The following is a 25,150-nucleotide window of genomic DNA, read 5'->3' as shown; positions in this document are numbered from 1 at the left end:
AAATGCCCCCACCCACCCTGTACCCTCGCTGACCTCTACCTGGGAGACCTCTGGAGGAGAAGTCCCTCTCAGATTTCTACATGCAGAGGTCAGCCAAGACTTTGTCTGTTCCGAAGGTCACCCTGGTATATTCGATCAACTATCGATGCTGCTTATCCTGAACTCTGGTCCCATTACTAAAGACTGGGCCCCCAGTGGGGGGTCTTCTGCCCGTTTCTGCTCCGGAAACCCCTGGTTCTTCGCAGCCCTGGATTCCCAAGACAGTTCGCGTGATGAGTCATGTACCAATGTTGTCTCTACCACCACTCTCATATCCTAGAACTGTACTCACCAAGGAACTGCTCGTTTACGGATCTCCTTTCCGCCTAAAAAACTTTAGGAACAACTCGATGTCTCCAAGACCCATGGATTGCCCTGTCTGGCCGCAGTTCTTACTGGGGGGTGGGGATACGCAAAGGAGTGCCCACGAGTCTCTGGACCACGACTCTACCCCCAATCCTAGACAGTTCAAGAATAATTCCAGATCCCCCAACTCTATGAGTGGTCATGTTCGCCCAGAGGTCTCACGTGAAGGGGGGGGGGGGTAATGTAAGGAATCCACACCTCAGTTTACTGCTTACCTTGCCTCTAAGACATTTGCAGTCCTGGAAAACTGCTCCTGATATTTACTGCAGCTCCACCCTGGGTTCACTCATTAAAGCTATGCTGTCAAACGCCCCTTCTGCTATTGGTTCACTGACCTTTAAAGACAGCCTTCCCACAATGCTCCCTGCCGAGCATAGTCCTTCCTGGATGTCACAAGTGTTCTGCCATAAGCCCTTGGCTTGTCTGTGTATGTATTAACCTCTCTAGTTGTTATTCCCTAGTTCCTGAGGCCTGCTGCTAGTCTTCATGCAGGGGTCTGTATTTCCTGATTATCCTGTGTATCCTGAGACCGGCTGCTAGTGTCACGCAGCGGTCTGTTCCTGTCTCCTGTGCTGAAGCGGAGTACTCTCCTTGTTGACTTCAGCTCCCTGTTTCCTGAGACCGGCTGCTAGCCTCACGCAGTGGTCAGTTCCTGTCTCCTGTGCTGAAGCGGAGTACTCTTCTTGTTTACTTCAGCTCCTTGTTTCCTGAGACCGGCTGCTAGTGTCACGCAGCAGTCTGTTGCTGTCTCCTGTGCTGAAGCGGAGCTTTCCCCAGTGTTGCCTTCAGCTCCCTGGTTCCTGGGGCCTGCTGCTCATTCTCTACTGCAGAGGCCGTGTCCTGGTTCCTGCGCTGAAGCGGAGAATTCTCCCGCCCGCTCAGGACTCTTGCGCTGAAGCACTGATCTACCACTGCTGCCTGACGGTGCGCCCACTCCGGTCTACCTATCACTTCCTGAGACCAACACCATGGGCCATGGTCGCCGCACGCGCAGAGTCCACTCCCGCGCTCCTAAGCTGAAGCGGGGAACTCCTGACTACCTGTTGCCGAACTCCTGCTTGAACAACGTTTATCCTGATGTCTCCAGTCCTGACCATGGCTTGTCCACTGATGATGCTGCCTTCTCCAGTCCTGACCCTGCTACGTACGATTACGAACTGCACAATCCAGATCAGCCTGCGCGGTCTAAGGTCGGTGCTTATACAACCCCACCTCAGCCACGCGGTCCGACCCAGGTTTGTGGCGAGCACAATCGTGACACTTTGTTATGGTCAGATGCAGTATACAGCTATCCGATCACGCAGATGCACATTGCCATGGATAATTTTACTACATATGGTCCGTGCTGTGTTCATGGTCCACGCATGCGCGGATCTCACAGTGACGTCAACACATTCTCCTGGCTGCTATGGACACTGTCAGTAGCAGCCCTTGGTTACCAGCTTGCGGAGCAACGCATCACGATGGCTACATCTGTCAGCTTTAGACACACGCAACTTTTGGGACTCACGCATGCGCGGTCTCCCAGTGACATCAACACACTTGTCCAGCTCCCATTGGCACGCCACTCTGTGCTACAATTCCATTGGCGTGTCAAGCATCCACAACAAAGGACTATATGTGACTGGCTCATTGCCTGCAGTGGGCATTACCTAACAGCTGCCGTTTGGATGTTCGCGGGCTTCTCACTGATTTTAGTATTAGGTTCAGGTTTTTTTTTTCCACATTGGTTGGAGTATATACTGTCTGGGTGTCCAGATCAGTCACTTATTACAAGCCCTGAGGAAGGTCCTCTGTGAGGACCGAAACATTGATTGCCTTGTGTTCATAATACACTTTATTTTTGTTCAAATCTGCGGTGTGCTGTTCTCTGTCATCAGAATCTTTCTGGTAACTGTATGTGTATATATATATATATATATATACATATATATATACATATACATAAGAAAAAGAGAGGCGCACTCTCCTAGTGTAATATTGCTTGGACAAATTATTACACAGTTAAAAACAGCAGTAGTTCAACTCACAAATGTCGGGTAACATATCGCATTTCTGAGTGCAATACTCAGTCAGTCCCCAGCTCGGCTGTATACTCCTCACTGCTTCCACGTGTGTAAGTCTTCCGCATCAGCAGCAAACCGAAAGGTGCATGTTGAACTCAGTCCCCTGGCAGATTGTAGCTATACTCAGGGTTTCGCCGAATTCCTCTGGCTGGTCCCTGAGTAGTAAGCCGGGTTGTCCTTCAATGAGCTTCACACACAGCGATCCCGTGATGCAAATACTGTTGCCAGGGATCTTGACCGCCTTATGTGTTTCTTTGCATCTAAACAACTTCTTCAGAGGATAAAGAGCTACTGGATCCACCACCCTCTTAATGCACTGGGTTCAGCTAATGCTAGTTAATTACTTGTAATGTTTAATCACGCTCCATCTGTGATCATCAAGGGTCTGGTGGTAACCATAGTACTAGTGAATGAACAACCAGACTACACACGTGGAAGCAGTGCAGTGTGGAGAACTGTATACACAGCCAAGCTGGGGACTGACTGAGTATTGCACTCAGAAATGAGGTCTGTTACCCGACGTTTGTGAGTTGAACTACTACGGTTTTTAACTGTGTAATAAATTGTCCAAACAATATTACACTTGGAGAGTGTGCCTCTCTTTTTCCCTTTTTCCCCGCTCTTAGATTACGAGTGGGATTAGTTTCCCTTGTTGAGAAGGCTGCCTGTGACTCCTAAAGCTTCCATTGTGGTTGCTAATAATTTACCGCCTGCACTTTTAATAAAGAATAAGTATATTTTATTGCTTTAGCCATTGTTTCCTATTCATAGGTTCAGTATGTTCTAGTGTTCCCTCATCTATACTATAGCTCTTCCTGTTTTTTATTTTGTATCTGCATATTATACAGTCACTTATAGCGCTGTTTTATTTTTTCTTTGTGCATATATATATATATATATATATATATATATATATATATATATATATATATATATACACACTAGTATACTATTACTTATCCTGACCAGTTTCTTCTTTCAATGTATTTGTGGTCTCTGAGGTTTATTCCTCTTCTTTGACTAGCTAGGACATATTTGATTTATTACATGACTGGCTTCCTCTCAGAACATATTAACTTTGAACATGATGATGATGAAGCCAAAAAGCATTTTTTTTTTCAATAAGAGATGCAGATAATGTAATACCTAATACCTAAAACTTTGAACATTACCTATCATTTTAAAGAATTACTGAAACATACAAATCTCAAACAAAAATATGGTGGGAAGTTACTGTACAAGCTTAAAAACCTATATTTCAAACAATATGAATCCATGAGGGTTATACATCAGCCTAACACCCTGACATTATACAATGACTGAGGAATTTGTAAAACAATGGGAAACTATCATTTCAAACGGTTCAAAAGATCTACTGTAATTACACTACTAGTGGACTATCAACAAAAAAACTGCAGAAATAGTGAATACTGAACAGGATAAACGATTATCGACATATCCAAGAATTTAAGACAGTATCAACAGTATTCCAGATTTGGAAATAGAACTGAAAAAAGATTTTGAAAATTCCACTAGGGAACTTAAAGATAGGAAACATTAGAAATTCCAGAGAGATACCAACGATTACAAGAAAGGGCAAGTCTATAGACATAAAAGTCAACTTACACAAAAAGATACAAGAGAGTGAATCATTCTCTGAGTATTGACCAGGATACTGTGTGTTCTTTTTCTATGTCTGAGTATAGTCTGTCTGAACAGTATGAACCTCAGGACACGACATAGTCAGCATGAACAAATACATTTATCTAAAACTTGAAATAAGGATACAGGTTTTGTAGGCCAAAATATAAGACCAGGAGAGTCAAGAAGAGACCTAAGGGACAGTAAAAAATGGAGTTACAGTACAAAAATACACAGAGAAGATAGTGAATACAGATTTACAAATCTTCAACCTGACAAATGTCACGTTAAACAGAGATCATATATCCTTAATACAAAAAGGCCTCTCATTTGCCCCTTCTCGTGACTTTGAAATATTTGACTGGGTAAACGACATACTGTACATATCTTTGCCAGAAAGCTATTACTTCATAAACACTACTGTAAAATAGAATCCTCTAATGAGCAACACTACGGTTTATCAGATAAAGACAAACAATATACTGTATAAAAGACTTAGAAAGTTTGTTGGAAAATAACGAGCTGATTGCAACAACTAAAGAAGGCCCACGTAGGTCCTTTAGACCCAAAAGCACATTTACTTCGCAACTTTCTTCATCCTCTAGTATTGATACTTTTGTACAACTTGTGACGAAAGATATGCTAATCTTAGTACATCAAAGGGAAAAACTAGAAACAATCTCACCAGAAGAGAACAAATAGCTTTAAAGATCTACAAAAAAACACAGATATCACGATAAAATGGTCAGATAAAGGCAGAAATATAATATTATAAAAAACAGAAACATATATTAAGGAGACTTTATGACTTAAGAATATGTACGGTATTGTTACAAACAACGCTCTTGCAATCCTACTACACAATTCCAATCAGAATTGAAAGATCTTCTAAAACAGGCATTCGATAGAGAATTTAAGTTTCTATTGAGCGCAAATCCAGTGATCGCCACATTGTACACAATCCCAAAAATCCATCAAGACCACCAGGAAGATCTATTGTGTCTGGGATTGGAAGTCTCTCAGAGAATATCAGTAATATGTTAATCAAATCTTAAGACCCTTTGTTTACATGCTTCCATCAATTATTAGATATCAATTATTAGATATGAAACATACTCTAAAAAGACTGGACAGCATCACAATAACATCTCATGTCTTCTTGGCGAGTATAGATACACTCTATACCAGTAGTATACAGTACATTCTTACGGAATTGAGGAATGTCGTTCATATCTTTCTACAAAAGGACAACAAGACACAGAGCATAAATACATTGATTTTGAATTTATTACAATTCGTCCCTACGAAAAACTATTTTGTGTTCGATGGAAAATTCTATCAAGTGCAAAGCGGGACAGCAATGAGTATAGTTTATGCATCAACCTACGCCAACCTATACTTAGGTTGGTAGGAGGATAAAACTGTTTTCTCAGAGGACTTCATTAAACACACTACCTATATCAATGTATGTACACCGATAATGTCCTGCAGTTATGGAATGGTACAAAATAACTGTTTGTAGAATTTGTAATTATTCTTAACAATAACGATTTCAATGTAAAAGTCACCTTTGAAATTGATGAACAAACTATGAATTTCCTTGATTTAAAAATCAATAAAGATTATGATGGCGTATTACTTACAACTATGATTAGGAAAAAATCATCCACAAACAGCCTGTTCATGCAAAATGTCTGCACCCCAACAACTATTCAAGGGTCACCCAGTAGGCCAATATTTAAGAGTGAGAAGGAATTGTTCCACAATGGAGGCATTCCAAATACAGGCCAAAGACCACAAACAATGGTTTCTAAATAGAGGCAACGACATGGGGCCCCTAAAAAAAGCCTACTACCGGGCATTAAATAGTAATAGGGATGAGCTACTGAAAGATAAGAGTAGTAAAGACTCCTTAACTATTATTGGTACATTGGCACATTCAGTAATCAATGTTCTAAAATCAAGAACCTCTTACCCAATCACTGGAACATTTTGCTTAATGACAAAGATCTATGCAAGGTGTTACCAACACAACCGTGCATCACAAACCGAAAAGCACGATGCCTTAAGGACATTCCTGTTCAAAGTAATTTCACCAGAATCAAAAACTTGGTTGACCTCTTCAACTATTAGCTGTTATAAATGTGGTTCTTGTAAAGCCTGTCATCATGTAAAACCTGCAAAAAAATTGTGGCGTTCGAGCAGCACTAAAGAATTTGAAATAAGGAATGTAATTAACTAAAGGGTTTATTGATCAAATTACAAGTACATGTACATGTGGCCAACAGTATATTGGTAAAACATATGGAGAATTCAGACGCAGAATTTTAGAACACATCAACTCCGTCAATGACGAATTGACTAGTAACCACTAAGTCAACTCTCCTGACACACAGGTGCAGCCTCCCCTTACCCTCCTCCATTTTAATTGTATCCATTTTGAGTTGTAGATAGTTTATCCAATTTATTAAATGCTATATTTTACTTTATTTCATCTATACACCTTTTCAGTTGATTACTGTACAACAATTGTTGTGCACGTTATACTAGAGATACTCTTGGGCATTCTCTTCCATTTTACTCCATGTGAGAGGAAAGATAAACAAAGTTTAAAATTCCACTGAAAACTTAAGGCATCGACTCACATCGCTTGATGCTGAAAAGTTCTCAGAAAAAACATTCTACTTTTCTACTAAAGTCTGTAGCCATAAGATATCCTTTGAGTTGACCTCAGTGCATTTTTACCTGCATAAAGATTTCTTCATCCAATACCCATTCTTCTGGATGTGCTGTATTATCATGTGATTTAAGTAACCTGCTACTAGATTCTGTTGTCCTGGGAGATACTGTAGATTGCTTTCAGATCTTCAAGATGGTTTTATTGCCAAGACATAATAAATTTTGTAACTTCCGTCAGTCTAATGCTAAGGCCCCGCTCCCTCACTCAGCGCGCCCGCACTGCATGCAGGCAGCGCGCTGAGAGGCAATTGACCGTTACCTGCGGTCTGTAGGGAGTGGAAGCCGGAGCGGGGGGGGTGGGGGAGGGCATGGTTTGAGCGGGGGGCGTGGTTTCAACGGAGGGCTGTCGTGCTGTCGGAGCCCCTCGCACTCTGAAGCCAGGAGTCCCAGGGGCGAACAGCACAGGGGGAAGGACACACACAGGCACTCACTCACACACACACACACAGGCATTCATACACACACAGACAAATACACACCGGGGGGGGGGTGAATCGGAACGGGGGGATCAGAGCAAAGGGGGGAATCGGATTGGCTGCTGGGATCCAATCCGTGATTGGTTCCCTTGCGTGTCACGTGATGCGACACTCGCCGAAACCACAAGCTCCATGTAGCTCCGGCTGGCTGACGCGTCACAGCACGCAGTCAGCCACGCCGGAAGGAGTCAGCAGGGACCTCCAGACTGGAGGAAAGGGGCTGGTGGCCTGCTGCCGCACGGTCGCACGCACCACCGGATGCAGCGGGACCAAAGCCTTATGCTCTTTATTCCACCCTCTCTGCATGTATATTTACTGCTGTGGGATTTGCTGATCTTATCTGCATATTTTCTTCTTCCCCGTGTGCTTTATCCACTGCCTTTAATTTGAAAAGCTTCCCAGGCCAATATTAGACACTATTTGGAGAACCTATTTGTCTTATATGGATTGAGCTCATTCAGTCCTGGGCCTAGGGTGGGGTGTTTAAAGGGGTCCTGGGCCTGGGGAAGGGGTTTTAGGGTGTATTGAGCCTGGAAAGGGGGTTTAAGAATCTACTGGTCATAGTGAGGGGGGTTTAATAGGGTACTGGGAATAGGAGGGTTGTTTAAGGGGGTACTGGGCCAGGGCAGGGGGGAATAAGGGGTACTGGGCATGTAGCTGGTACTGGGTCTGAGGGGGGAGTATGAGGGGTTGGTACTGGTACTGGACCTGGGCAGGGTGGTAATGGGTCAGGGACCATAGTGGGCTTACTTGTGGCCCTTGGATGGTCCTGCAGGCTTGGTGGGGGCCCGCAAAATGAAAGCCTGGGGAATCCCTCCTTCCAGGTGGGTGTCGCCCAGTGAAGGGGAGGTCCCAACAGAGGGGACCTAGGGAAAGGGAGGGCCCTTCTTGCCTGTGCAAGTGCAGGCAATAAACTCTAGTGTCACTGGCAGGGGGTGGGCCTCCTTGACTGACCGTGCCCGGGGCAGTAGTCCCAGCTTTAACCCCCTGTCGGTGGCCCTGCGTGTACGTATACATATTCATGTGTGTATATATGTATGAATTTAAGTATCAATGACTACATTCATTTATAAGGGTATGTATATCCAAATTAAAGCATCTACAGTATGATAATGTGTATATATGCACAAACGTAAGCACTAGTATGCATTTTTGGCACTATATTAGTCCTGTACACTCTGTTTTCCCCTTTAGGTCCTTGATACTCCAGTCTGACTGACTGAAGGACCGGCCATATCTCCAATTACCAGGCACTCACTGATGATATGTGCTGGAATATTACCGGAGGGTGTTGTTTCCTAACAAATTAGACACTATAGTTTCATTACCATAGAAAACAGTTGTATCAGTTACATAAAGTGGGTCATGGAAAGGTTCTAGCACATTATAATTAGGTATTTTGTTTTAAATAGATATGTGTTGAAGGACCTAGACTTTGGTTCAAAATGTTATAGCAGAAATCAGTATGAATGTATATAATTGAATGCATAAATGTAGCAGATAAGGGCCGACCCAAGGGCAAGGTGGTTGCCTTGGACCCTGCGCCTTCGGGGGCCCCGCGCTCCCTTCTCTCCCTACTCCTGTCGGCGCCGTAATCCAAATTCTACTCCAAAGGAGAGGGCAGAGCTGAAGGAGGGAGCTGGGGAGTCTCCAAACAAGTGCAGGACCACACTGTTGCTCAGCACAGGTGAGGGGGAGGTGTGTGTAGCGGGGGAGGGTGTGTGTGTGTGCTCCAGGGGGAGGTCTGTGTAGCTGGGGGAGGGGAAAGGTGTGGGTACCTGGGGGATGGGGAGGAGTGTAGCTGGAGGAGGTCTTAACTTATGCGGAACGGCCTTCTGCAGCGTCTGTTGTCATAGCGACATGTCGCGTTGCAATGTTTATGCATTATGTGGTTTTTTTTAAATAGGATTGAAGCAGGTGATCTCAGAAGATGAACCACTTTGAATTTAACACTGGGGACCCCTGTTTCCAGAGACAGTTATCTCTGTAGAAGGTGCCAGTATCTCTTCAAAGATATCAGTATCAGTTCAAATATCCTGCGTCACATGGGCCAATAGGAAGCCACAAGGGATTACTTCACGACTTCCAAATCGCCCACAGGACATTTAAGGCTGCCATATTGATAGCGCCGACTAGCCCCAACTGGGCTGCTACAGGTGCCCCCTTCTGAGGTAAGTATCTATAAACCAGGGTACCCTCTGAGCTGAAATCAACGCAGTTCAGCTCCGGAGACCCTCTGTTTCAGACCTATTAAAAAAAAACACACAAACAAAAGTGTTGCCAGGAATGCCTCTTTATATTGTACATAATAGTCATATGACACACTGAATAGGGTATATATATATATATATATATATATATATATATATATATATATATATATATATATATACCCTATTCAGTGTGTCATATGACTATTATGTACAATATAAAGAGGCATTCCTGGCAACACTTTTGTTTGTGTGTTTTTTTTTAATTGTACATAATAGACTATTGTACATAATAGTCATATGACACACTGAATAGGGTATATATATATATATATATATATATATATATATATATATATATATATACCCTATTCAGTGTGTCATATGTCTATTATGTACAATATATATATATATATATATATATATATATATATATATATATATATATATATGTAACAATTTATGTCATAGGACAGACTTTCGAGAGTTCTCCTGTCTTCCTCAGGTCAGCAATACTGATTAACAATGGAATACGGCTAAAACAGTGCTTGGGAGAGCAGGGGGGGGGGGGAACAGAGATGTACTGTAGATAAGGTAGGTTGAGAAAGTGTTTGAAGACATGGAAGGGTGACAAGGAAAAGCATGGAGGGGAAGAGGATGCTGTGGTGGGGGGTGGAGAAGGTGTGGATAAGAAGAGAGGCAGGATGATTACAAACAATTGTGATAGTGTGTGAGAAACCCCATATCCGCATTAAGTCCTTTTGTTTTGGTGTCAAAGAGTCTTATCATTCAGAGTTCAAATGTTTTCCGTTCTTGGGTGCGTTTAAACATTCCATTTAGGATTTTGATTCTTAAATCATTTATGGATTGATCCGGTTGTGAGAAATGATGTCCCACAGGTGAACAGTATCTTCCTTCTTCGTGGTGGAGTATGGTGTCTGTGCATATTCATTCTGCCTTGAAGTTTTTGGCTGGTTTCTCCAATGTAGCAACCTTGGTCACATTTGTTGCACTGAATCATATACACCACATTCCTGGATGTGCAGCTGTATGATCCTTTAACATTGAGTGTTCCATGGTTGTGACTGGCTGTGGGATCTTGGCATATATGTTTGCAGAATTTGCAACATGTGTTGTTGCATGGTTTTCTACCATTATCAGTGTCTTTTAAGTTTGTTATGAAGTTTTATGTAGACTGTGTGAAGTTTGGTGGTTGCCGGAATGCGAGAATGGAAGGATTGGGAAAGATTTATTTTAATGTCACATCCTCTGCTAGCATGGGTTGCAGATCATTGATTATTTTTTGTATTCCCTCTAGGGAATGGCCACTAGTTGTATGCGTGTGGTAGGTTCTTTCGGTCTGTATTGTAGCAGGTGTTCTTGTATGGCTTTTAGTGCATATCCCACAGCCAGTCACAACCATGGAACTCTCAATGTTAAAGGATCTTACAGCTGCACATCCAGGAATGTGGTGTATATGATTCAATGCAACAAATGTGACCAAGGATGCTACATTGGGGAAACCAGCCAAAAACTTCAAGGCAGAATGAATATGCACAGACACGCTATACTCCACCACGAAGAAGGAAGATACTGCTCACCTGTGGGACATCATTTCTCATCATTATCCTGCCTCTCTTCTTATCCACACCTTCACCTCTCCAGCATCTCATATCCCCTCCATGTTGTTCCTTGTCATGCTTCCATGGCTTCAAACACTTTCTCACCCTATCTTATCTACAGTACATCGCTGTTGTGTTTTTTTTCCCCTGCTCTCCAAAACACTGGTTTAGCCATATTCCTTTGTTAATCAGTAGTAGTAGAAGAGAGGAGAACTCTCGAAAGCGTGTCCTATGACATAAATTGTTAGCCAAATAAAAAAGGTATCACCTAATACAGAAGAGCTAATTTATTCTGCACTGGACTGGATCGCAACTGGACTAACATGGCTATTTCTGTTTTATTTATATATATATATATTTATTTAGCAAATAAAACGATCACTTGTGAGCACAGTCACATGTCTTAGGCAGGTCTGCAACCCTGCCTTTCACCATTATCCCCAGCATACAGTGCTTCCACTGCAGCAAGGGATTCGATGCAAAGCCAGAGAAACCATTCTAACAATGGTTTTTCAGACAAAAGGTGACACTGTACGTGCTCATTTGCATGTCATTTCCCAGAATCCCTTGCTGCAATGGAAGCACTGTATGCTGGGGATAATGGTGAAAGGCAGGGTTGCAAACCTGCCTCAGACATGTGCATGTGCTCACAAGTAATCTTTTTATTTTACGCGTCTCTATTTTTTCTTTTGGAGGTATCATTGACATTAGGATTGGTTATCCTACATTGAGAAGCTGCATTCAAAGCCACGAAGTTGGACTTTGGGCTTGTGATAATAGGACTTATAGCAATTATTCAATACTATACACCATTATTGTTGATTGGGACATCTCCATTGACTCATTTGGTTCATGTCATTTAACATTTTGTTTTTTATTGGTTTTTATTCATCCACTATTCATTGTTTTTTGTTTCACTTAGGCTGACATTTATTTGGTTCAGGTTATATTCCAATTGGCACCCATTATATGTTTCGGTTTGTCCCCTATTCCGGGCTATTACTCATCCATTTCACCTTTAATATATACATACACATACATGCAATATCCTTGTTAACCCCAACAGAGATATCCATAGTGATAGCTGATAGTTCGAGCGCACCCATTTTTTCTTTTTGCTTTTAGATAGTGCTTTAAGTGGTAATACTTCATTTAATCTCTGACAGCTACAGAACATTATGTCAACAAGTTAAAGAATGTTTTAATTTATAATTGATATTTGATAATGTATGTTATGAATAGAATGTCTGGCATGTTCATTATTTTGAATGGTTCCAGTCAGCCTTCATGCCTACTAAAAATATTTATTCATTACCCCTTCAGTTCTGAACTTTCCACCTGGCAAAGCATGTGGTGATTGTGTTGGGAAAGCTTATACGCATTTCTAAAAAAAATGTGTTGTTTCAGCGGTAAATTGAGGTGTAAAACTACAGATGTACAGCAGCGACAGAATTCAAGGGCAGTGATAACTGTATGTACCTTAACGCGCCTACAGGAGCACCAATCATAGCTATGTCTGCATCTGAAGAAATTAATGTACAGTATGGGTACAAAAATAAGATAATCTCTATGGGTAAATCTTACATGTTTTAAAAATATTCATTATAATTATGAAAAAATATGCAATACAATAAAAATGAAAAACAATCTAGTGTTTTTTTTTATACATCTGCTGAACAAAATCAGAGAGAAGAATCCACCACTGAGTATCTACAGTAAATACAACCTGAAAATACAGACACTCAAACTCTTTTAAAACCTGCTACAGTTTAAAAATATGCAGTTAAATTGCAATATCTTATACCTGTATTATCAAGAGAGTGTTTTCTTGATTCATTGTTATCATCCCGCAGCAGCCTTCTTTTAATAATAAAAAGTCTTCAGCCAAAACACAATTATTACTTTGCCAGCGATATTTGTAGAAGTTAAAAGGATCACAAGGTACAGGTCAAAAGTTAAACTGCATTGCAAATTGCAATTTAGCATTTGTTTCAGATTTAGCAAATGCGACTAATGAACACAACCTTCATACCCATAGAGATTAAGCCATTTCTGTATAATCATTTCACCTCTTTGCACTTTCACATCTTGCTTTGACATGAGCAAAGAATCAAATATTTATTACAAAGAGGAGAACATGCAGTTAGTGTGCTTTAATTTGTGTCATTATTCCGTCCCCACGGGCTTAGGACAAGAATTATATGCCCAGGCTACAATTCACACTGACACTGTGCATAAATTGGATATATAGCCACTACGTTCGTTAATACCCAATAGACTGGAAAGGGTTAAATTAACAAAAAAAAGCAGAAATGACCATATATTACCTCGTCCAATTCCATCTCATCAGGGCTATCCCACTGCTTAATAAACTTTCCACGTGATTTCTTCAAAGGTACAATTACAATGTAATAACGTCTGGAAAATAAGAAAAGAAGATTATGTAGGTGTTTAGAACTAGAATAAAACAAAGTGCTAAGCATGCTTGTACACCTCAATGAAGCAACAGCAACATATACTGTATGAAGAACTGTCATACTAAAAATGACTACACTTCTGTAAATATGACAAATTGCACACATTACAGTATTTGTCTATTTCATTTTATGAGCAAAATATACAGAATCTGTATTCTACCTGTACCGTCATTACCATAAATCAATTGTGTGAAATTAATTACAACTGTGGTATTTCTTCCACTACAATACACCCTTAATGACATTCATCTGAATAAGGAGCAATATTTCAATGCATTGTAGACAGCCACTCATTAGCTCTTGGAATTAGGTAACTAGCATTGTGAGCAGCCTCATCTCTACCTATTTTGCCAGTTTATTTACAAGCATATTACTTATGTTCTTTCCTCTACAGTTTAAACATGTCAGTTTCGCAAACTGTTTTACCAAACGTAAACAGAATATAAATCGTGCACATTTGCCAAAAGTAACATTTTAATTCTTCCATTATATGGCCCTTTTATAGCTGCATTGCTACTGTATTGCAAATGTGTCACTTTATGATGGAAGTGCTCCATTATACATATGCAGGAGCCTGCTGCCAGAGTTAGAGATTTCTGGGTTTAGAGAAATGAAATAAACAATATATTCTTCTTTAATTAATCGCTACTTTGAGGATCATAATTAATAAAAAAGAATGCTTCAGCAATTCCAAAACGATGAATATTATGGCAGTATCATACAGTAGTTATTACAAAACCCACAATAAAGGTTCTTCTTAAAGCAGCAGTTTGTGCTGATCACAATTTTGTGTGTTTACTTGCTTTAAATGAGCAGAACATGTTGTTGTTTTTTGATAGATGGGAAGCAGGGGATCTCCGGAGCTGAAACGGATTAATTTCAGCTCTGGGGACCTCCTGTTTTCCGAGGCACTTACCTCCGTAGTGGGTGCCAGTAGCCGCTCCAGAGATTTAAAGGTCCTCGTCACGCAGGCCAATAGGAAGCCGACATCACGGCTTCCGACTGGCCCACGTGACGCAGGACATTTAATCTGCCATTAGATTCCCCACATACAACCCAGCTGGAGCTGCTACCAGCACCCCCTGCGGGAATCTCAGGAAGCAGGGGGTTCATGGAGCTGAAATTAACACAGCTCAGCTATGGAGACCCTGCTTCAAAACTATTTTTCTTTTTTTTTTAAAGAAAGCAGGATTGTTGCTACTTAATTGATCTCTTCTTGCCCTTTCCAATGCTGTTTTTTAGTTTTTAAATCTGATGCCTTGTGCAGGACAGATAAGATACAGTATAAGGAAATAGTACGTGTCCAGGAGGTTAAAATGGAACTCTTCCAGGAGCTGAATACAGTCTATATGTTACCGTGGAAACCTGACACCAAGAGCAGAATACAGTCTATACGTTACCGTGGAAACCTGACACCAAGAGCAGAATACAGTCTCTATGTTACCGTGGAAACCTCACACCAAGAGCAGAATACAGTCTCTATGTTACCGTGGAAACCTCACACCAAGAGCTGAATACAGTCTATATGTTACCGTGGAAACCTGACACCAAGAGCAGAATACAGTCTATATGTTACTGTGGAAACATCACACCAAGAGCTGAATACAGTCTATATGTTACCGTGGAAACCTGACACCAAGAGCAGAATACAGTCTATATGTTACCGTGGAAACCTGATACCAAGAGCAGAATACAGTCTATACGTTACCGTGGAAACCTGACACCAAGAGCAGAATACAGTCTATACGTTACCGTGGAAACCTGACACCAAGAGCAGAATACAGTCTATATGTTACCGTGGAAACCTGACACCAAGAGCAGAATACAGTCTATACGTTACCGTGGAAACCTCACACCAAGAGCTGAATACAGTCTATACGTTACCGTGGAAACCTCACACCAAGAGCAGAATACAGTCTATACGTTACCGTGGAAACCTCACACCAAGAGCAGAATACAGTCTATACGTTACCGTGGAAACCTAACACCAAGAGCAGAATACAGTCTATATGTTACCATGGAAACCTGACACCAAGAGCAGAATACAGTCTATACGTTACCGTGGAAACCTCACACCAAGAGCAGAATACAGTCTATACGTTACCGTGGAAACCTCACACCAAGAGCTGAATACAGTCTATACGTTACCGTGGAAACCTCACACCAAGAGCAGAATACAGTCTATATGTTACCGTGGAAACCTGACACCAAGAGCAGAATACAGTCTCTATGTTACCGTGGAAACCTCACACCAAGAGCAGAATACAGTCTATACATTACCGTGGAAACCTCACACCAAGAGCAGAATACAGTCTATATGTTACCGTGGAAACCTCACACCAAGAGCTGAATACAGTCTATACGTTACCGTGGAAACCTCACACCAAGAGCAGAATACAGTCTATACGTTACAGTGGAAACCTCACACCAAGAGCTGAATACAGTCGATACGTTACCGTTGAAACCTCACACCAAGAGCAGAATACAGTCTATATGTTACCATTGAAACCTCACACCAAGAGCAGATTACAGTCTATATGTTACCGTGGAAACCTGACACCAAGAGCAGAATACAGTCTCTATGTTACCGTGGAAACCTCACACCAAGAGCAGATTACAGTCTATACGTTACCGTGGAAACCTCACACCAAGAGCAGAATACAGTCTATACGTTACCGTGGAAACCTCACACCAAGAGCTGAATAAAGTCTATATGTTACCATTGAAACCTCACACCAAGAGCTGAATACAGTCTATATGTTACCATGGAAACCTCACACCAAGAGCAGATTACAGTCTATACGTTACCGTGGAAACCTCACACCAAGAGCAGAATACAGTCTATACGTTACCGTGGAAACCTCACACCAAGAGCTGAATACAGTCTATATGTTACCATTGAAACCTCACACCAAGAGCAGAATACAGTCTATATGTTACCATGGAAACCTCACACCAAGAGCAGAATACAGTCTATATGTTACCGTTGAAACCTCACACCAAGAGCTGAATACAGTCTATATGTTACCGTGGAAACCTGACACCAAGAGCAGAATACAGTCTATACGTTACCGTGGAAACCTCACACCAAGAGCAGAATACAGTCTATACGTTACCGTGGAAACCTCACACCAAGAGCAGAATACAGTCTATACGTTACCGTGGAAACCTCACACCAAGAGCTGAATACAGTCTATACGTTACCGTGGAAACCTCACACCAAGAGCAGAATACAGTCTATATGTTACCATGGAAACCTGACACCAAGAGCAGAATACAGTCTATACGTTACCGTGGAAACCTCACACCAAGAGCAGAATACCGTCTATACGTTACCGTGGAAACCTCACAACAAGAGCTGAATACAGTCTCTATGTTACCGTGGAAACCTCACACCAAGAGCAGAATACAGTCTATACGTTACCGTGGAAACCTCACACCAAGAGCTGAATACAGTCTATACGTTACCATTGAAACCTCACACCAAGAGCTGAATACAGTCTATATGTTACCATGGAAACCTCACACCAAGAGCAGAATACAGTCTATACGTTACCGTGGAAACCTCACAGCAAGAGCAGAATACAGTCTATATGTTACCATGGAAACCTGACACCAAGAGCAGAATACAGTCTATACGTTACCGTGGAAACCTCACACCAAGAGCAGAATACAGTCTATACGTTACCGTTGAAACCTCACACCAAGAGCTGAATACAGTCTATACGTTACCGTTGAAACCTCACACCAAGAGCAGAATACAGTCTATACGTTACCGTGGAAACCTCACACCAAGAGCAGAATATAGTCTATATGTTACCGTGGAAACCTCACACCAAGAGCAGATTACAGTCCAAACGTTACCGTGGAAACCTCACACCAAGAGCAGAATACAGTCTATACGTTACCGTTGAAACCTCACACCAAGAGCTGAATACAGTCTATACGTTACCGTGGAAACCTCACACCAAGAGCTGAATACAGTCTATACGTTACCGTGGAAACCTCACACCAAGAGCAGAATACAGTCTATATGTTACCGTGGAAACCTGACACCAAGAGCAGAATACAGTCTATACGTTACCGTGGAAACCTCACACCAAGAGCAGAATACAGTCTATACGTTACCGTGGAAACCTCACACCAAGAGCTGAATACAGTCTATACGTTACCGTGGAAACCTCACACCAAGAGCAGAATACAGTCTATATGTTACCATGGAAACCTGACACCAAGAGCAGAATACAGTCTATACGTTACCGTGAAACCTCACAACAAGAGCTGAATACAGTCTCTATGTTACCGTGGAAACCTCACACCAAGAGCAGAATACAGTCTATACGTTACCGTGGAAACCTCACACCAAGAGCAGAATACAGTCTATACGTTACCGTGGAAACCTCACACCAAGAGCTGAATACAGTCTATACGTTACCATGGAAACCTGACACCAAGAGCAGAATACAGTCTATATGTTACCATTGAAACCTCACACCAAGAGCTGAATACAGTCTATATGTTACCATGGAAACCTCACACCAAGAGCAGATTACAGTCTATACGTTACCGTGGAAACCTCACACCAAGAGCTGAATACAGTCTATACGTTACCGTGGAAACCTCACACCAAGAGCTGAATACAGTCTATATGTTACCGTGGAAACCTCACACCAAGAGCAGAATACAGTCTATACGTTACCGTGGAAACCTCACAGCAAGAGCAGAATACAGTCTATATGTTACCGTGGAAACCTCACACCAAGAGCTGAATACAGTCTATACTTTACCGTGGAAACCTCACACCAAGAGCTGAATACAGTCTATACGTTACCGTGGAAACACCAGAAATTAAGAACATCTTGATTTTTACTACTGGCAAAACATATTCATATATATATATATATATATACATATATATACATATATATATACATATATCATTTCAGTCACAGTCATTTAGCATACGTATCTGTGTCAAAATATCCACCTTGATTAGCTTTTGCTAGCAACTACTACTGAGAATAGTTTTAATGAAAAACAGGAGGGCTCAGGGACAGAATAACCTGGCCCATGTTGTATTTTAATGAAACTGAGGTATGCTGGGTGACTCCTTTATAATAAAAGATTTATTGAGGTCTGTTCAATGTTTCAGTGCTCACGCACATTTGTCAAAGTATCTTAACAAAAGGTGCGTGAGTGCCGAAACGTGAAAATTATATCAATAAATTCTCAATAAATGAATACTGTAAATAGTCGCCTTATTTTCATTGTACTACTGTTGGAGAGGACAAATCTACAGCTGGTAGCACCCATTATTACTACTGAAGTATCTGCATGGTGTGCATTTCTCTACCCTCTTCCAGTGATACATATATTTTATCCATGCCTAATAGATTGGAAGAACATGATAATGGATAAAACAGAAACAAAATTGAAAATGCAGCATTGTGCTTAAACAAAAATCAGCTGTATAATGAGATATAGATGTTGCTCTATAAGGCCATGAAATGCATTGCCTCAATGTCTCTCTTTTACAGACTGACATCGTAAATATTTTGATTGAAAGTCCAATTTGCATTATGCTATTCTGGGTTTCCAGTGGCTTCTGTAATGAGGCTTACTTGATTTTGTCATTTGCAGGGATTTCTGGTAGCTCCACAGTTATCATTCCATCCGAGTTGGTTTTCCCAATGAAAACAGGCTTGGTGCGTAATACATCAGGTGCCGTCTTTGCTGTCACTCTGTGCTGCAGACCTCCTGCACTGTTCCCGCGGTTAGTAAGAACGAAGGAGTAAGAAGTCTCAGGCTTTAGATGTATGATGAGTTTCTGCGTCGCCCGACCATCGACTTCAACGGCCATTTTACCATCATCATACAGAATCTGAGAAAAGAAAACCCAAACATCATCATAACAAACTATGTACAATCGCTAAAGAATAAACTACTGTATATAAGCATGGTTATGCTAAACATAGCTACCATGTACTTTCTAACGTACAAGATTAATGATTAAATATGTAACAACAGAGTAATATTTCCAGGTCATCTCTACAAAGCATCCCCATTCAGTAAACCACGTCAGCTCCCAACATAACTAATCATAATGACAAATAATGCAGAGGCACTGGGGAATTACTGTAAATAATGTGTTCTTCTTTATAGATGAACGTTAAACATGTATTTTCACATAGTCCAAAGTGGCAATTGTAGTCATGAAAAAATATTTCTCGGAAAAAAAGAATAGTGGGACAACAAAATGCTGCTAAAAGAGGTCTGAGAAAAGACATCTGTATGATGCTGTAGTATTTCTTTTCTCTCTGCCAGATCTATTTGGAGCACATTGTGGTCTATCCCCCACCCCCAACCCCCCCACCCCTTTTCTTTTTTTTTTAATAAATCTTAGGTAGAAAGCCGTTTTAACACAGATTAGAAGAATTAGTCAATTGTAAATTGAACCCATAAGTGCCCGCGGTAATCATAAATATAATTAGCAAAAGATGAGAAAATACATGACTGACAAATATCATGTATGTATACAAGCACTGTGGCTTGTGCAAATGTGTATGACATTTTCACCTGTGACCGTGCATGTGTTAAAAATAGAATACAGTCTTCATTTTTATCCGATTTTGGGAATGGGATGTATTAAATTCTGTGTCACTGTGCAAGATCTGAGGTTAATTTGAAACTAAAGGTAACTCTCAACGTAGTACTTCCTGGTAAATCTATTTTATAAATAAATACATTTCTCTGTCTAATAATCTGCATAAAATGTAGAAAACTCTTTCATATAGTAAATTTGTTCCAAACGCAAACAACAAATATACGTCAAAACAAACAAATGTATGTTGGTACATCACCCGTAATCTCTCTTGCAGATTAATGAGGACACATTTTTAATAAAGCACTATATTTGATAATTTGCTAGAGAATAACTTACTTTAAAGGGCAAAGCAGAGTTGTAATTCTCTGGAATCTCCCATGACAGCAACACTGAGGTTTTCATCACTGCCTTCACATGAAAGTTTTTTGCGAACACTGCTGGAAAAGTAAGCATAATGTATTTAAACTACCCTTTAAAAACAAAGCCCTGCCTATTTCCTACATACAGTATTCTAGCTTTTTGGAACTGTTAACTACTGCTGGATAATGCTGCTCAGATGTATTGTGCCGGAGGAAAAAAATATGCTATTAAGCTGACTTCCACTCGGCTCCCTATTGCAAAAGCCAAGTCATTTATTTTGTTCTTACCTGTATTTTGCAGGAGATAACCAGACATGGATCAACTGAATGCTAAAGTATCCAAAACATATTAAGATGTATTTACGTTACCTTTTTGGATTTGTAGAACATAATATTATGAGTGGCATCATCAGGTTTAGTGACCTCTTCCAAAACCCTGATATCCAAAGACAGACATTCCTCTAAGGAGAAAGGCTTAAGCAGACAAATCCTACCTTGATCTACTGGAAGCGTCCTGAATTGGACACTTGGACTATATGGACCAGGGCCTTTGCTTGTATATGCACGTATTTTTACATCATATGTGGTATCGGCTTTTAACCCGGTGAGCATCATGGTTAGATCAGCAGGAACAATGAGTAGTTCCACTGGGTGGTACGGAATGTTGATATCCCTGTACAGTAGAGTATACTTCGTGATGATGCCATTTCTTTCTGCTAACATGGGAGGTTGCCAGGTAATCTGCACTGATGTAGAGGAGGTGCTGTCGCAGTGAAGGTTTTGAGGGAATCCGCTTGGTACCTCCTCTGGGATAGAAATTTCCTTTACAATCTCTTCCCCAAAGCCCACTTTGTTTCTGGCTGACAACTTAAAGATGTATGAAGCTCCTTTGTGGATCTCTGTTGCTGTGAAGTGCTCCTCCTTTTCCGAGAACTCTAGAGTTGTAAGCATGTCCAAGTCTTTGCGACCAAATTTCAGGCGGTAACCCATAAGTGAACCAAAGGTTTCGACAGGAGAATGCCACTGAATTAGTGCAGTGTTCATCTGCGTGTGGCTAATTATAAGTCGAGGTTTACCTGGAACTGAAGCACAACAGATGCATGATTAATTCTAAATTGAACGCATTCAAATATTTATTTACTCCATATTGGTACTGGTATCTGCTACAGCATTTATATCACATAGTAAATTAATACAGATCTATACCCAAGGCATTAAAACTGGGTTGAGGCAAACATTGAGCGCACTACATCTATAAATGTAGATGTTGGTTCGCAGAGTTTTGAGAGCTCTCTGGGATTATGCCCACTTCATGTCAGTAAATATGTACAGTAGTATGGAAGCAGTAAAAAAAATGGAGAGGGTAAGAACAAGGCACAATTATAATAGGTTATGGAGGGTAAGGAAGTGAGAAAAGCCCTTTAATGTACAAAGTACAGAAAAGATCGAATAACCGTGAGTGTATTCGCATATCTTACACAGGGATCAATGAAGCAGATTTCGGGGCTTGTGGAAGAAATGCAGATACACTAATGGGTATTCTATCTTTTATGTACTTTGTAAGGGTAAAAATGTAACAAAATATCTTTTTTATATTTCAAATATTTATTCAAATAGATTAAAGTATAATAGATAAGAATTCTAATAACCTATGAAATGAATTAATTATGGTTTAGTGCAGGAATTAGATGTAGGCTAACTAACTTTCCTTGGGACCATGGCATAGAAAGCAATTTTGCATGATCCTGTTATTCCAGTGTCAAATTCAAATGTTTACATTTGCCACAGTTTACAGGGAAAGCATGACTGGGGCTGAACTGGGTCCCAGGGAAAGTTACATAGGCTACATCTGTACGGTCAAGCATCAAATAGATCTTTTTACACCATTTTTAGACAATGTCAAAATACACCCGATTTATTAAGTGAAATTCTATTTTCCATGCTAACAAAATCTATGTTTTGATTTATCTTTCTGTATATCTTATCACTTTTATTTTAGTTGATCTGAAAAGTAATTTCAATTTCAACTTTAAAACAGCAAAATGTGCAATCTTATGTTTCAGTTCTGTAGTATTAGATGATAGTGACTGTTTTTGTTGTTGTTTTATTCAACTCTTAATGCCATTTTTAATGAGTTTTAAAGCACCCTTTGATTTCTATAGCAGGTTTTAGCCCACCTCCCAAGCAGTGCAAGATATTTGCAACACATTCCTAATTGGGATAACTTGTTGCAAATGTTCCCAGCAGTTTGAGTTGTAAACTGTAACAATAGATAATATTACCTTAATAATATAAGGATACATTGTAGACGCTGAATTGCACTGACCGAAGGATTGATTTAAACTGAAAGGCAGCCATTATGTTAGGCACACAATCATGATTATTACAGATTTATAACAGGAGCACGAGAAGATTTCCATCTTAGGTAAGAATGTAGAATTATACATTGTCACATGCTATACATATAAAAATAAGAAAAAAGTTGGAAAGTGGTATTGCTGTTTTAATAATGGTGTTCCTTTCATTGTTAACACCTTGGGAGGGGAGGGGGTTAACATGTTCACTTTTGAATATGTAATTTTCCTGCTTACTTTGATGTACTTAATTGTTTTGCTATTTCAAAAGGCTGGTAACAAAACAAAAAAAGGAGAAGCCAGAGAAAATAATCCTAAACCATATTTTTGTTTTTGTGTTCTAACTATTATTAAAACCAATGGAGCATAAGCAAACTGAAGAGTCCACAGAAATAGAATAATACCTCCTTCAAGTTTCAGTGAAGAGATTGCTAGAAGCTGTCACTAAATTATATATGTCATAAATTGCTTTTATTCTAGCGGCAGCCCTTACATTGATGACTGTTTTTTTTTTTTTTTTTAACCTTGATTGGTGGTGCCTCTAAAGGAAATAAGAAATACAGCTAGACTTCCAAAAGAACTGAAACAGAGGAGAGTTTGGCTTATTAAAAAGAAATGACCTTGTCTACCTGGCGGCAAAGTGAAGTGTGTATCCTTGATATTTTAAGTCTAGTGCGCAATAAAATATGTGTAGGTAGGCTGCTATTAAACAAAAAATAATGGCCAGCAGCCGTAGGGCATTGAACATAGGAGGTTCCACATGCGATCAGTGCAATTATTATTTAATGTGTCAGTGTCACATACTGTAGGACTAAAGTGACCTAGTGGCAGTAGCATGTGTGATGGGTTTATTGCAGGTCATTGTCATGTTTATTCAAGTAATAAAGTGAAGTTTCTGTTTGTAATATTCTATAACAATTTAATATCTAAACAAATGCATAGTATGTGTACAGTATGTGTGTACTGCATCTAGTCTCTTTTGGTCCTAAGACTGCTCACCTAGAGAATATGGAGAAAAGAAAAATGCACTTATTTTTGATAGGACACAAATAAACACTTTTTTATTTAAGAGTGACTGGATCTTTGTAAGGAAGTCAACTACACGAATAAAAAATGTTTTGGGGCGCCTGTGTCTTTAAAATACATTCAAGACTAGTCTACTGTCTTAACAGCCATAACAATACAATGAAACAATATTATGTATACAAAAACTGCTGCCTTGTACAAATCAGGAACATTTCTGAAATCTATAAAACATAGTCTGTTGGTGGTAACACCTATTGGAATAAAGTTAACTATTTTATATATGAAATATTTAAATAAAAATGTACAAATGCAATGGATATGTTAAAGCATATTCCTTTTACACTTTAGAACTTACAATATGTTTCTAGCATGTGTATAAATAAATCAGTCACTGAGTGTAGGTATAAGGTATACTTAAACTATCAAGTATTTCCTTATGTTCATCTTCCAGATGGAGCTGATTTCCAGCTGGAGAAGCCATTAGTGGATGCTTAACATTCTTTTCTGTGATTGCCATTTCCTTGGTTGCTTAGAGACCTTCTACTCTTGGTAATGTTGGTATCGTGGATAAAAAGACATGCAATGCAATTTTCCTCACATTTACATACATGTACAACAAAACAAAGGGTTTTATATTTACTTTCTCTAGATTACTATTCAATTGCAGATGGTACAGAACTGACATTTAAAGTTATTTTGCATCTTACCACAATTATTACCCTTGTGCCTTATTGATCGGTAGTATAATCAGGGGCTTATTCAATCAGATCCAAAGCAGCAAATCGTACAGAAAACGGCCAAAAACTCCAACTCAATGGGCTCTATGTATTCCATGCACTTTACATAGAGCACGCATGCGCCCAGATACAGGATCACAGTGTAAATTATGCATCTATTTCTTCTTGATTATTGATAAATAACAATCTCACAATTTTTTTACAGGTAAAACTGTACAAGAGACAGCCTGAACAAGATGTCAGTTGAAGAAGATTGTATTAATGTAATAAGATTGCATTATTTCACAAAGTCTTTGTTATTTATTTCCAAGCTCTAATTGACTCTAATAAAAATGTAATACTTTTAAATACTTTTTTGTCATCTGAAGATTTTTATGGGAATAAGAGATGGGTTACATTGCATTTAGACTAAGAACTCCACCTATCTTTCCTGC

At 40.0% G+C, this 25,150-nt stretch overlaps 1 protein-coding gene across 40 annotated transcripts in view; it reads right to left on the bottom strand.

Annotated features, from left to right (window-relative positions):
* PTPRD (protein tyrosine phosphatase receptor type D) overlaps positions 1-25,150 on the bottom strand; it is a 1,925,499-nt gene that overhangs the window by 192,069 nt on the left and 1,708,280 nt on the right. For 18 of the 40 annotated variants that reach the window (XM_075596174.1, XM_075596443.1, XM_075596146.1 and 15 more), the window contains 4 exons: positions 21,094-21,681; positions 20,577-20,674; positions 19,258-19,517; positions 13,487-13,577 (listed from right to left, as the gene is read on the bottom strand). In XM_075596174.1, the coding sequence (XP_075452289.1) occupies positions 13,487-13,577; positions 19,258-19,517; positions 20,577-20,674; positions 21,094-21,681 (1,037 nt within the window). Of the gene's footprint in view, positions 1-13,486; positions 13,578-19,257; positions 19,518-20,576; positions 20,678-21,093; positions 21,682-25,150 lie in introns of all 40 variants that reach the window. The other 22 variants (XM_075596164.1, XM_075596156.1, XM_075596128.1 and 19 more) reach the window with 3 other exon arrangements.

This window comes from Ascaphus truei, chromosome 1 (genome assembly GCF_040206685.1).
Source record: "Ascaphus truei isolate aAscTru1 chromosome 1, aAscTru1.hap1, whole genome shotgun sequence".
Lineage (NCBI taxonomy): Eukaryota > Metazoa > Chordata > Amphibia > Anura > Ascaphidae > Ascaphus > Ascaphus truei.
The sequence above is the reverse complement of the archived record's forward strand: the minus strand, read 5'-3'. Positions and strand labels throughout refer to the sequence as shown.